General features: G+C 42.5%; 1 protein-coding gene across 8 annotated transcripts in view; it reads left to right on the top strand.

Annotated features, from left to right (window-relative positions):
* ITPR1 (inositol 1,4,5-trisphosphate receptor type 1) overlaps positions 1 to 14,246 on the top strand; it is a 308,099-nt gene that overhangs the window by 148,435 nt on the left and 145,418 nt on the right. For all 8 annotated transcript variants that reach the window (XM_057507152.1, XM_057507144.1, XM_057507135.1 and 5 more), the window contains 11 exons: positions 160 to 259; positions 1,247 to 1,407; positions 1,902 to 2,043; positions 3,770 to 3,928; positions 6,075 to 6,247; positions 7,416 to 7,535; positions 8,479 to 8,673; positions 11,001 to 11,252; positions 11,768 to 11,909; positions 12,638 to 12,791; positions 13,800 to 13,987. In XM_057507152.1, coding sequence (XP_057363135.1) covers positions 160 to 259; positions 1,247 to 1,407; positions 1,902 to 2,043; positions 3,770 to 3,928; positions 6,075 to 6,247; positions 7,416 to 7,535; positions 8,479 to 8,673; positions 11,001 to 11,252; positions 11,768 to 11,909; positions 12,638 to 12,791; positions 13,800 to 13,987 — 1,786 coding nt within the window. The remainder of the gene's footprint in view (positions 1 to 159; positions 260 to 1,246; positions 1,408 to 1,901; positions 2,044 to 3,769; positions 3,929 to 6,074; positions 6,248 to 7,415; positions 7,536 to 8,478; positions 8,674 to 11,000; positions 11,253 to 11,767; positions 11,910 to 12,637; positions 12,792 to 13,799; positions 13,988 to 14,246) is intronic.

The following is a 14,246-nucleotide window of genomic DNA, read 5'->3' as shown; positions in this document are numbered from 1 at the left end:
TTGGTAAAGAACTCTCTGTTCTTAAGTTCATATTTTGCCCAGTGTGTAGAGAAGCATTTCAGTATCCCATTTTGTTTTGACAGAATATATTCTAGGCTGGTGATTATAGAGAACCTAAATAGTCCCGTCCCCCAGCTCCTTCTTTTTTTTCCTCTTTAGAAACTCCTATGTCCGGCTCAGACACCTATGTACTAATACCTGGGTTCACAGCACAAATATCCCCATTGACAAGGAGGAAGAGAAGCCCGTGATGCTGAAAGTAAGTCCCGGAACTTGGCTGCCTGCCCTTGGGTCTCATGCTTCTTGATGAAAGGGCTCCTTTGAGGGCAGATTGGGGGTTAGGGAGCTGTGAAGTCCGTTGCTTTGTCAAGAATGTGGTCATGAACAAACTTGAATGTGATGAACGAATTCTCTCCAAGGGACGTGGCTAAAGCAAGCCCAGGCTTTTGAAATCACCAGAACCTTTTTAATTTTATTCCATGGCTTCTGCCCTAAAGGTTGAGCCATTGTCTGGATTTCATGTCTGTCTGAAGGATGATTTTGGCTGTTGGAATGTTTGCCTGTGCCTTGAGGAAATCAGATACCTGGTTACTTTTCCCCAATCTGTATTATTCATTTATTTCTCTGTGTATTTAATATACTTTTATTTCTTGAAAGTTCTCCCAAGCCCTTCTATTTCCCTCCCTGAAGCCCACCTCTCCTTCCCCACCTTCTCCAGGATCACAGAGCATAAATACATAAACACAGGAGTTTCTTTTAAAAAAGTAGAATGATATCTCATGTAATTTTGTTTTCTTTTAGTGATGAGGGAGGGTTTTTGGAACTTTTTCTTCTATTTCTATGAGCATCATCTGGTATATAGAAAAGTTGAAAGAATGGCACAATATCTACTCTTAAAATACTGTCCCTTAGAGTCAGAATTACCATTTTGCATATTTTCTTTTTTCTCTTTGTGTTTATAAACATGTTTTGAATTCTAAGAGTCTTACCTGCTCCCTGTAGCAAATGAAGGTCTAAAATGATAGCAGTGCCCAATTTCCTGCCCCTCTGCTCCCCACAATATCAATCTCCAGAGGTAACACCTGTTAACAGTTTAGGGGTACTTCCTTCTAGATGGCTTTCTGTCTAGGTGATTTTAACTGTGTCATAATTCTAGCTGTTTGTATTGTCCAATGTCCCATAAATATGATGTTTGCCTAATATCTCAGCCAAGAGTCTGCCCCACAAAGACCATCTTGCGTTTCAGATTGGCACCTCTCCTGTGAAGGAGGATAAGGAAGCATTTGCCATAGTTCCAGTATCTCCTGCTGAGGTTCGGGACCTGGATTTTGCCAATGATGCTAGCAAGGTGCTGGGCTCCATAGCTGGGAAGCTGGAGAAGGGCACCATCACCCAGAATGAAAGAAGGTAAGGGTTTCCTGCGAGAACCAGACACACGCGTCCTCACCCACTGTGGATTTTTACAACCCCTTGCACTGAGGGGGAATGATGATTCTCAACAGTTCGGTAGGAGAGTAGCAGACTGTAGTGTTTGTGGGCGGCTCCGACTCCTGTTTTCAAGAACCACATATACTTTTTTGAAGGTCTCTAAAGTCGTACAGATCTATCTCTGCTCTGTCTCCAGCTTGGTGTCTGGAGCTACCTCACTCAATGTCAGGGGTTGAGGTCACCTGAAATACAATTTGATGGTTAAAACTTTGTGAAGGTGATAATCCTTTTGTGGACAATAATGTGTTGTCTGTATTTCATTCTTTCTAGTAACTGACCTCAGTTGTCAATTTCAGGGCAATTGGAAAGACTGGGGCTGTTTCTGTTCCTTAGGCCTAAGGCTTCCAAGGGGAGGCCTCTAGCCTGCCAAATGGCAAACATTTCCCATCCCCAATAGCGTCTTTCCCCCTCAGGTCTGTAACCAAGCTGCTGGAAGATTTGGTTTATTTTGTCACTGGTGGAACGAACTCTGGTCAGGATGTGCTTGAAGTGGTCTTCTCCAAGCCCAACAGAGAACGGCAGAAGCTGATGAGGGAACAGAATATCCTCAAGCAGGTCAGTGAGATGTTACAAGTGGGGTTGGCTTTGTAAGAAATCATTGCGATTGCTGCTCTTGGAGAGAGACATGGGTGATTCCCGCCTGGAAGGCTTGATCAGTTGACTTTTTTTAAAAAATGGGCTTTACTTTTTAGAACAGTTTTAAGTTTATAGCAATAGTGAGTGGAGAGTACAGAGTTTGCATATACCGCCTACCCTCACACATACGTAGCGTTTCCCAGTATTAACATCCCCCACCATTTGTTACAACTGATGAACCTACATCAACACATCAGAATTGCTCAAAGTCTGTAGTTTACATTATGGTTCACTCTTGGTCTTGTCCATTCTCTGGGCCTGGACAAATGTGCAACAACATGTGTCACCTTTACAATAGTGTACAGCGTAGTTTCACTGCCATTAAAGTCCCCATCTGTTCATCCCTCCCTCCCCCAATGCCTCTGATCCTTTTACTGCTCCCATAATTTTGCCTTTTCCAGAATGTTACACAGTTGGAATCATGCAGTATGTAGGCTTTTTATGTTGACTTCCTTCACTTAATAATATACATCTGAGTTTCCTCTAAGTCACTTCAGGGCTTGATAGCTCAATTCCCTTGGAAACATGCTTGGTGAATATCAACTATGTGAGAATGCACCTGTGAGGAACTCTAAAAAGAGTTCTTTGACAACTTTATTTTCTCAGAAATAATATCAAGTGCTGTGTGTCCTTAAGGTTATTTCATATGTCTGGGAGTTTTGGAGTATTTTATAAACCAAGGTCTGTCTAGACTCTTATAGGAACCCCTGTAAATCATCATGAAATCGTACCATAAAGATTGAGTAATGGCTTATAGGAAATGTATAGGTGGTATTATCTGATACAAATTTAAATAAACTGGTGTAAAGACAAATTATAGGGAGGAAAGTTAAAAGTCTGGTGTAGCTGAAGTCCATCAAAATGCGAACATACAGTTCTCTAATGCTATTGGAGATTGGGCTATTAGCTTGGCATGGAAATTCCTAACCACTGAAACCAGAAGAAAAACATATTAATTACCAGTCCCAGAATTCTGCATAGGAACTTGGGATATAAGAAACCCTTTCTCCGATCAGTCAATGATAGACAAAATTTATTAACCACTTCATCACATTTCAATAAGGATTTCTAGTCCAGGAATAAATTCTGCCCAGCAGTTTCATGTGATGACTCCCATAACAGACCTCTGGCTCAATTCCCATGTTCATTTTCACAATAGCAATTCCTTGAGGGGCTAAAGTGATCTGCTTCAATGGCAGGAACCTTCACTGAGCACTGTACTTATACAACCAACAGTTGTTATCTGTGTTTGTCTTTGTAATACCCTTGTGAGCTAGGTTTTATTCTTTCCATTTTGCTAATGAGAACACCAAAAGTTACCTCAACTGTTCTGTACTGCTAGCAAGTAATAAGGGTGTGTGATTTCAACCTCGAATCTCCTGATTCTAGAGTCTGTACTCAACCACCAGTCTCAACGTTGCACTTTCCAGTATTTAAGGACCAGTAAGGTCCAGGTGGACTGAATTCAGTGGGTGGCCTGTCCCAGTTGAACAGTAAATGCAGTCTGCAGGCTATTGATGTGTTTGGATAGAAAGACTTCCCTACATTGTCCAGCCACCCTTGAGGTTGTATTACTTCCAGGCAGAGGGTTAGCCACTGGCGTTCGAAGTGAAGGCTATATTTACTCTTACTTTTTCACAAATAGATCTTCAAGTTGTTACAGGCACCATTCACAGACTGTGGCGATGGCCCAATGCTGCGACTGGAAGAGCTTGGGGACCAGAGACACGCCCCTTTCAGACACATCTGCCGGCTCTGCTACAGGGTCCTGAGGCACTCCCAGCAGGACTACAGGAAGAACCAGGTTAGGATTAAGCACTGATGGGAAGTGATCAGCATTTGCCCCCTGAAGTTCATATATTTCACCTAGGAATTTTAAGTGTTACATATACATGTATTTAATGGCTAGAGAATAGTTTATGGTTATGCTGACTCCTAGAAAGGAAACAGTTTTTTTTGCAATCCAGGGAAGAAGATGTATTACAGCATCCTTAGGAAGGATACCCAAGGATTCCCCTTCTGCAGCCACTTTTCAATGAGATTTCTTTGTTGTGTTTTTTTTCCCACATTATTACATTTATAGTATTTTTTAATGGCACATTCCCTTAAGGCTTAGGGAAATGATACCATGTGCTTATATTGAAGATAGAGCACAAACTTGTCTTCCTGCCCCCTCCACACCCTCCCTCTCTGCTGTTAGTTAACGTTCTCTTTTTTTGGTCCCGTCTCAGGTTGTATGACATTCTAAGTCATCATGTTACCACCCTCCATAGACATATGCATAATCCATTCTCCCCATAAAATAAATGTCCTGACCTCTTGGGGCTTCCAAACAATCGGAGATTCCAAGGAAATCTGAGAACTACATCGTTTCATTTGATGGTTCTCAGCTGGGAATAATTATGTCCCACAGGGTACTTCGGGCAATGCCTGGACACTGTTGGAGTGTCCCAGCTTGGGGGTGCCACTGGCATCTAGCGGGTAGAGGCCAAGGATGCTACTGGACTGCACTAATATATGGGGCAGGCCCCCCACAACAGAATTATCTGGCCCAGAAAATCAGTATTCCTGAGGTTGAGACACCCTGCGTGACATAGAGCGTTGCGGCCGCACAGAATCGTGCATGTTATAATCTTGACTCCAGTTCCTGCACTGTGTGACACGAGACTTTTTGTTTTTAAGCTTTTGACTGCCATTATATCTGGCCTTTAAACCTTTCTCTACAGTTTAGCTATTTTTTTGGTCCTCCTAAAGATAGTGTTGCTCTTAAGCCGTTACTCTAAACTATTAGATATTACCTTGTGAGCAAGTGTCTCTAAAACCTTTACTTGGCCATTGCCGTTGTTTATATATCAAGCGTCATGTACCTGTGATGGTGCAGTCATTAATCGGAGCAGGTTGCCTCAGCTCTATGGTTGCTTTATGTCTAGTAAAGCAAAGCATTAATACCAGACTCAGGTTGTGCCAAAGAGCTTTTATTCTGCTCTGTCTTTCATCTTCGGATAAGAATATGTCAGAGCCTGAAGTGTGTGCCAGGACATTTTGCTTGTACGCGAGGAGGCTAGACTAGTTGGTACTCCTGCTATGGATGTCTCGCGAGGTTGTTTATGGATCTGACGCCAGTTGGCAATAGTGTAGGCTGATAAAATTCGCAAACACGGAGCCTTATCGAGTAGGGGCTGAAAAATGGCCCATATCCACCTTGTAAGTCCTGAGTCATTTTTAGGATTTTGGAACTAATAATTAAAAAATGTAAACTGAGTTTCAAGGGCCACTTGAACTTCGAGCAAACACATAGTCTGTCTTGGGCAGGGAAATATCTTTGCATAGAAACACATCTTCCCAAGAAGGTTCCTTGAGTTGTCAAATGTTTTTAGGGAACGTCACATCTGATCCCCAAAGAGAGAAGCCAAAGATGTTTTCATGTGTTCTGTGAATATGATGGACTGGCTCAGGTATTCCTAACTCTCTGCTACCCTTTGACTTTCAAAACGTATTTTGACCCCAGATATGGAGAATGAAATAGGGTAACATTGTTCTAAATATCCAGGCAGGCTTAACTGTGTTGATTCAGCAGCACAGAACAGTAAGGCACAGTTAAGTCCTCTTGAATTAGCAATAGAATCAGAGCTGAAAAACAGCTTTTGACCTTTTAGAAAAATAAGCCTCTACATTAAAATTTATACTACGTGCTTAATGAAATGCCTATCCATAAATGCAGGATATTTTACTTAATTACATTTGTGTGGCAGGTTTAGTGAAATGAAAGCTGTGAAAGGCATGTACAGCTGTTGCCCTTGGTTAGGAAGTTGTGGAAAGATGATCCACCCTCATTTCCCTTATGAGCAATAATTTTCACTGAGAATGGAGAATGTCACTACTTTTCTTGTTTTTAGATTAATCATATTGTATTTTTTCTCCCTGCTGACCTCACTTTTCTTCCTTGAAAGGAATACATAGCCAAGCAGTTTGGCTTCATGCAGAAGCAGATTGGCTATGACGTGTTGGCTGAAGACACTATTACCGCCCTGCTCCACAATAATCGAAAACTCCTGGAAAAACACATCACTGCCGCCGAGATCGACACGTTCGTCAGTCTGGTGCGAAAGAACAGGGAGCCCAGGTGAGGCTGAGGCAGGGATTGTCAGCGGAAGGAGTCTGTGCGTTTTAAGATGCAGGCTCTGAGCTGGTCATTGTTGCTTTTTGCTAGAATTCCTTTTGGGGGGCTGCCAGTGACAGATTTTGATTGGGCAGGTCTCGAGGGGCTCCTGAATGCATATTGTAAAGAACATGGTACTGGAACGAGTTCACGGGGGACTCCCAGCTCTGACACTTACCCCCTGGGTGACCTTGGCGTTTCCCCCACACTTTGCTTTCCTCGGCTGCTAAATGAGTGGTTATAAAAATCAGGATAAATGCACGTGAAGTTCCTGGCACTCAGTAGATGTGCAGTAAATGACAATTGTTGGCCACTTGTTTACTTTTCTGCACCCCTATTATCAGAACACCCCTCCCACAAATATCATCTGTAAGAGGCTTTTGGAAACTCAGTTGTTACTTGAGTGTTTTTATTACCCAGTATTATATGTAGAATTCATCGTGTCTGTCTCATTCAGATTGCCCTCCCCCTCCCCTCACTCTCTTCCCTCCTTTCTTCTCCTTCTAAATAAGGTACACACCACGTCATGGGACATGGGGAATGGTTTATGATACAGGCGTTGTGAACAGTCTCACTGGGGCGCCCCCAGTGTTGTCACAAAAATGACTACCCCTTACCATCTTGGGGGCACTCTCATGCGCCGGGGAGTGATCCAAGTAAGCACTAGATGGAAAGTATCTCCATTCTCAGAGCAGCCGTCTCAGCTTATACACCGTCCTTTTCTGTAGATGAGAAAACTGAAGCACGGCAAGGGGAAGCGACTTCCCCGAATCACAGTGCAGGTCAGAACGGCTAACGGGACTCCAAGCGGGGATTCCGGTGCGGGCCGTCAGCACCAGAGGCTTGCCCTAACCCTTCTGGCCCTCCTCCGTCTCTTCCTTATGTGTCCTTTTCTTGTGTTGTTCCTTCTTTCCACTCCTCCTTACTATCTACCACAGTCAGTGGCATCTTTCCTTCTCCCTGGTGATCGGGTTTCTGGTAGGGCCCCAGGCAGGGGCGCTACAACCTAATATGTAGCATCTTCCGTCAGAGGTGTGTTGGGTTTGTCTACCTGAGGAAGATTCTGGCTCCAAGAGCCAGACCTCTGCTGTTTCTTCAGACAGCATTTTGTTTGGTTTTTCTTTCTCGATAGGTTCTTAGATTACCTCTCTGACCTCTGTGTGTCCATGAACAAATCAATTCCAGTGACCCAAGAACTGATATGTAAAGCTGTGCTGAATCCAACTAACGCCGATATCCTGATTGAGACCAAGTGAGTAAGGGTTTGGGGGCTGAAGATAGACACAAGCAAGGGGCTTGATGGACAGTGTGTGGGTCCATGGATGTCTGTGCTCATGAGCAATAAAACCTGACCCCTCGATTTCTTCAGACTCTGTCTGAAGTCACTCTGGCTGGCTTTTGATCATCTTTTTTGCAAAGGTTTTGTTTAGGGGAATTAAGTGTGCATTTAGGGTGGCTTCTGCATAACAGTGTCACTTTTCACACTGGTTTAAAAGTAAAGTGAAGTCACCAGGGAGTATTGTATACTCACTTGGTTTAATCTTAACAGTTTAAAGTTCTTAAGTATGATCATCGATTTTAAATTTTATAAAAGGTAATTTGGTGTTGATACTGAGTCAGTGTAGGGAAGAGCTTATTAAGTGACCGCTCATCTGAAACTGTTTATTGGTCCACAGAGGTTTTAGTAATAATGTTCATTTTTAGCACAAGAATGGTTCTCCTAATAAGCATAGTGCCAATAATATGGGCAATGTTTTTAAAAAAACCCAAAAGTAAATTATGCCCTATGTTAGTGATTTTTTTTCACTTCTCGTATATAACCTAATTTTGGGATTGGGCTAGTGTACGGTTTCTCAGCCTCAGGATTTTGACAGTTGGGCCCAAATCACTGTTCCTTGTAGGGGACTGTCCTGCGTACTGCGGGGTGTTCAGCAGTGTCCCTGGCTTCTACCCACTCAGTGTCATTAGTATCCCTCCCACTCAGACACATTGTCTTCAGACACTGCCAGATGCCCTCTGGTTGGGGTGGGGGGCAAAATTTCCCTGGTTGAGAACCATAGAGAAAGTAATAAGTTAATGTTTGGCTCTTTGTGATTCTGCCAGTGGGAGAAACAGTTTCAGTGCATTGCTATGGCTGATCAGAGAACAGCAAGAATTTCACACATAATGACTTGTCCCTTCCTGTTATTTTCCAGGTTGGTTCTTTCTCGTTTTGAATTTGAAGGTGTTTCTACCGGAGAGAATGCTCTGGAGGCAGGAGAAGATGAGGAGGAGGTGTGGCTGTTCTGGAGGGACAGCAACAAAGAGGTCCGCAGTAAGAGTGTCCGGGAGCTGGCTCAGGATGCCAAGGAAGGGCAGAAGGAAGACCGGGATGTGCTCAGCTACTACAGGTGAGCGGGGGCCGTGCTGGCCACCAGGGCTGCTTCGTCAGTTTCTCCAGGGAGTCCCAAGGTGTCATCCAGTTGTGAGGCAAAAAGACAGATGTGTAATTTAGGAGTTTAGAGTGCACAGTTCATCAATACTTCGTAAATTGGTATCTGAATGTGACTAGGTAAAAAAAAAAAAAAAAAAAAGAGTTTGCATCAGTACATAAGCTCCTGGTTACAGTTGGTCCTTAACCAGCATGTCACCTGTATGGACAGTGCAATACTTAGGAGTCAGGCTTTGGGGTCGGATGGCTTGGGTTCAAATCCTGATCTTTGTACTTCCTAGCTTTTCTGATTTCAGTCAAGTTATATATGCCCTAGTTTCTTTTTCTTTTTTTTAATTTAAATAAGTTCAAAAAAGTATTTTTTTATATTGAAGTACATATAAGAAAATGCACAAATCTTTGTCTACAGCTTAATAAATTTTGACATCTATATATATTCATGTAACCATCGTCCAGATCAAGATATCAAACATTCTCACTAATATGCCTCAGGTTCTTTATCTGCAAAGTACAGAAAATAGTGCCAGTCTCATAAAAGTTCAGCAGACAGAGCTAGGGCTTGTGTGTGTATTAACACATGTATCTATTATATATATATGTATATGTATATATGCATACCTGCCTATTTCTGTACTATACAAATACATAATAAAATCCCTGAGTCCACATCCCTACTCCCTGTTCCATGGGGTTGTTCCGGCCTTGGCCTTTCCGTATTCACAACTCCCATCTGTGGCAGTGAGAACCTGGCTGGCGTTTCCCCTGGTATACCCACCTGTTGGCTCAATGTCTGCCTCTGCTGGTCACCTCCTCCAGCCCCAGGGTCTCCTTGCTCCCAGATCTGAGGCCTGCTGGCCCTGCCACCTCAAGGGAAGGGGATGGAAAGGCAAAGGGAAGAGAACCAGTAAACACCTTGAAAAGAAAAAGGAAGAAAAGATGGCAAAGTGACTGTGGCGTTTTTAATAAAATAAATAAAACTTGGCAGTCGCCTGCATTCTCTTCCCTTCTCCTTTATGTGTGTGGTGTGTATCCTTCCACCCTCTCTATTTTACTAGGTGTCTATGTGTTCATAAAAAATAGATAGCATTTTATCTGTTCTTAAAAATGTGTGTAAATGGTACCATACTCTGAGTTCCATTCTAACACCTGCCCTATTTATTCTGTATTGTCTCAAATGTATTCGTATTAATGGTGGTAGATTATTTATTTAATTTTGACTGCTGCATGGTATTCCATTTTATTAGTGTGCCATGTTTTCATTGCTCTTTGATATTCCATTGTACACCACAGTGTAGTTTTTCATGTCAGGGAACATCCTTGTTCAGATCTGTGCATATGTGTAAGAGTTTCCATTTCACACCAGGAGTGGCATTACTGAATTGGCATTTTACTGAGTATGCACATTTGAAGCCCTACTAAGCAATTCTAAATTGGATATTCTGGTTCAGACTTCCACTGGGCATGAATGAGAACTTTTGATTTTCCTTATTTTCTCTAACTCTGAATATTGGGCTTCTTTTTAATTTTTGTTCATCTTATGAGGGTGCAGTAGAGTCATATTTTAATATGCATTTCACTGATATTTAGAGAGGTTGAAAATATTTTCAACTCATTTATTGGTAATAACTACGGTTTTAAATTCGAAAGTCATTACTTACTACTTTGGAAGCTTTTAGCTTTCTCATTGTACATTACAAGTATGTCTACTTTTTCAGTGTTTGAAGGAGTGGTTCACTTGTCAAGTTCAGAAATTAATGATAATCACATGTAATTGGAGGAAGAAGAAAGCACAGGACATTTAAGGAGTCCCCTGCTTTTTACACCGTGTTTTACTCTTGTGTAGAAGTCAAAGAGTACTCTTAGATAAGATCCTAGAAGTATTATTAAATCTCTAACTAGACTCAGTATGGGCAATATCTTTACCATTTACTCTGTGTTCTTTACTGTGTAAAAAAAAAGAACTGAGGAAATAGATCATCATTTTCAGCCTAACATTATTTTCCAATTTTGCAAAATAAACAAGGGCAAATGGAATCAAGAAGTCACATAAGTACTGCAGTGCAGCAGGGTAGACACATGTGACTATTGGCATAGCTTGACTGTTTATCTGCTTGGTACGAAAGCCAAAGTGTGGGGTACAGAAGCCATTTAAGGGTGTTGATGTATAAGTTCATATGGCCACATGTCACTCCTCTGAAAGTTGTGGCCATCCGAACTGTCCTGCTGTGTTTTCCATCTGTCGTCAATGATTTCTGATGAACTTTATGGAACCCCTTTATTCTCCAGGTATCAGCTGAACCTTTTTGCTAGGATGTGTCTAGACCGCCAGTACCTGGCCATCAACGAAATATCAGGCCAGCTGGATGTAGATCTCATTCTCCGCTGCATGTCTGACGAGAACCTGCCCTACGACCTGAGGGCGTCCTTCTGCCGCCTCATGCTTCATATGCACGTGGACCGAGATCCCCAGGAACAAGTCACGCCCGTGAAATATGCTCGCCTCTGGTCCGAGATTCCCTCCGAGATCGCCATTGATGAGTGAGCCTGGCCCCTTCTGTCAATAGCTCACGTGGCTTTGAAACCTCATATTTGTAATGTTCTGTGTGGCTGTAAACAGACCACTTGTGGTTGGGTTTAAGTCTAGTGAAGTCATAGAAGAAAGATAAAGTCACTTTTTTCTATAAGCTTAGAGTAAAATTAAGCAAATGGCAAATACTATTTCTTCAAGAATGTAAAAAGATGGCATGCTGATTTTTTAAAAATCTTGTTTCTCTCTTTCATTCAACAAATATTTGTGTCTGCTGTGTGCCAGGCTGAGGGAATACACCAGTGAACAAACTGGAGCACCATCTCTACACTAATGGGGGAGGACAGATAATAAGATAAATGACTAAAATATGTATGTCTTGGGGATATGTGCCAAGGAGGAAAAAATGAAATAGGGATGGGGCGGGTGACTGGGCAGCACTGGCTTTTGAAGCTGAGCCGCCAGCGAAGGCATTACTGAGGAATCCTTGAAATTTCATTTCCTTGTCTTTCTCCTTTCCTTTTAGCTATGATAGTAGTGGGACCTCCAAAGATGAAATTAAGGAGAGGTTTGCTCAGACCATGGAATTTGTGGAGGAATATTTACGAGACGTGGTTTGTCAGAGATTTCCTTTCTCTGATAAGGAGAAAAATAAGCTTACATTTGAGGTAACTTATGGTAAAATGATCTCTGTGTTTTATCTGCTCTTCTGTGGTCATTTTTGTATGGGGCATGAAAAATTATTTTCACATATGGTGCTTTTTATCGTGACACTCTGCTTTTATAGTAAAAGGAATTCAGCTTAGTGTGGTTGCAGAATAATAGCTTAATGGTAGTTATGCTTTTAATGGTAGTTAGGCTCTTAGAAGAAATATGCAGGGTGAATTAAGTCATGTCAAATGATAGAACATTTTATATTCTCTGTACATTATATTAAAAATGGCAGGAAAAAAACAGACTGTGCTTGGGATCTGACACTGATTGATAAGGACATGAATCCTTATAATCTTTGAGTTAAACTGTTTCTCTTTGAGGCCACTTTTCCTTTTGAAAGTTATATTTCTTTATAACCTAGATGACAGTGTTGTTATCTGTGTCCTTATTGGTTATAACTTGGCTGGCCCTGTATTATCTTTGAGAAGATGCACAGACCACATGATTCAGTCTGTTTTCTTATTAACTGTCATCAGAGCAGATCAGTAGCTTTGCAGGGTTACTTTTAAGTTTTTCTCCTTATGAAACAGAATAAACTTTGATCAAAAATTGTAAGCAAAACATGCCTTCCCTTACAGTAAAGGAAGGTCAGAGTCAGTCATTTATAAACTAGTCAACATGAAATGGCACTGAAGGATACAGTATTTAAAACCATCTTCTTCTCTTCCCTTTAATACAACAGGTCGTAAATTTAGCTAGGAATCTCATATACTTTGGTTTCTACAACTTCTCTGACCTTCTCCGCTTAACCAAAATCCTCTTGGCTATACTCGACTGTGTGCACGTGACGACAATCTTCCCCATTAGCAAAATGACGAAAGGAGAAGAGAATAAAGGTAAGAAGGATGTGGGGCAGCTGGAAGGAGGTGTAATGGTACCCAGGCAGGACAAGCCCGCCTGGCTCTCTTCTTCCTGCTCTTGTCACACTTCACTGTGTGCTGTCATGTCCTTTCCTTGTTTCTCGACTTCTTCTTATGAACATTTTCAAAGAAAAAGAAAAGCTGAGCAGTGGACACCCAGTAGACCCGTGACAAAAGAGTCAGTGATTGTTAACGTGTTGCGGTACTTCCTTTATATTTATATATGCATCTATAGTTTGCTGAACCATTTGAAAGTTACCTAACCACTTGAATGCTTATGTCTTAAAAATACATCTCTGATCATTATTCTCAATATTGTCATGAGGACCTCAATTGTTATATTACTATATGATGAGATAAAGCCAGATTTATGTGTAATTAGCCTATTTCCAGTTTGTGAATAGGAAAATCTTCCTTTCTATGTTTATTTTTCCCTCTGCTTTCGGGTCAAAGTAGGCACCTATAAGGTACTCATGAATGGATTGTTCAACAGAAGCAGCACGTTGACTTACCTCCTACCACCTGTTAGGTCCCGTGCTCACGTCACATACAATTTACCATTTAATCTTGTCATTGGGCTCCTTTGTTCTCATGTTGGATGAAGAAACAGCCTCAGAGATAATGCAGTGCTCAAGTTCCAGTGGCCACGGGTAGCAGCCCCAGATGTGTGCCTTGTGAACTCCTGTCTCCCTAGGTTTGTGCACAGCAACAAGCACATAGTAGGCGAACAATAAAATTCTGCAGGCGAGTTAATATACAGAAATGCTCTTTGGGGACCTCAAAGCCCATTCCCTTTACACTACTCCCTGAAGCCCCATGGTTTTGATGAGTACTAACTTTTCCAGGTCCCTAGGGTCCTGAGAGTGTATCAGAACAGGGACACATTACATAGTTTGTCCTGAAGAGCCCCTTACCCATGCCAGATGCCTCAGAGCGCTCTCTAGGGATGTTGTCACGACCGAGGTGTGCCCTGGCCCCTCTTAGGCAGTAATGTGATGCGGTCCATCCATGGCGTCGGAGAGCTGATGACACAGGTGGTGCTCCGGGGGGGCGGCTTTTTGCCTGTGACGCCCATGGCTGCTGCCCCTGAAGGCAACGTGAAGCAGGCAGAGCCGGAGAAGGAGGACATCATGGTCATGGACACCAAGCTGAAGATCATTGAAATACTCCAGGTAACCGTCAGCCAGAGCTGATGGGGGCTGACGTGAAAATCAGCCCCTTTGGGAGGTGGGTTTGGTACATTTGGTTCCTTAATGGCCAAGGCAGGAGATAATGAGGATGTCAGCAGGGGTAGATGACAGTTGGGAAAAGACCCATGAGAAGTGGGGGAGGTGGAACCAGCAGGACTGGTTAGGTGTGTGCATGCAGGCGGGAGGAATCGACAGTCCTGCTGATGACGGAGGGTGAGAGAACTGGGCAGGACTGACAGTT

This window comes from Manis pentadactyla, chromosome 1 (assembly GCF_030020395.1).
Source record: "Manis pentadactyla isolate mManPen7 chromosome 1, mManPen7.hap1, whole genome shotgun sequence".
NCBI lineage: Eukaryota > Metazoa > Chordata > Mammalia > Pholidota > Manidae > Manis > Manis pentadactyla.
The sequence above is the reverse complement of the archived record's forward strand: the minus strand, read 5'-3'. Positions and strand labels throughout refer to the sequence as shown.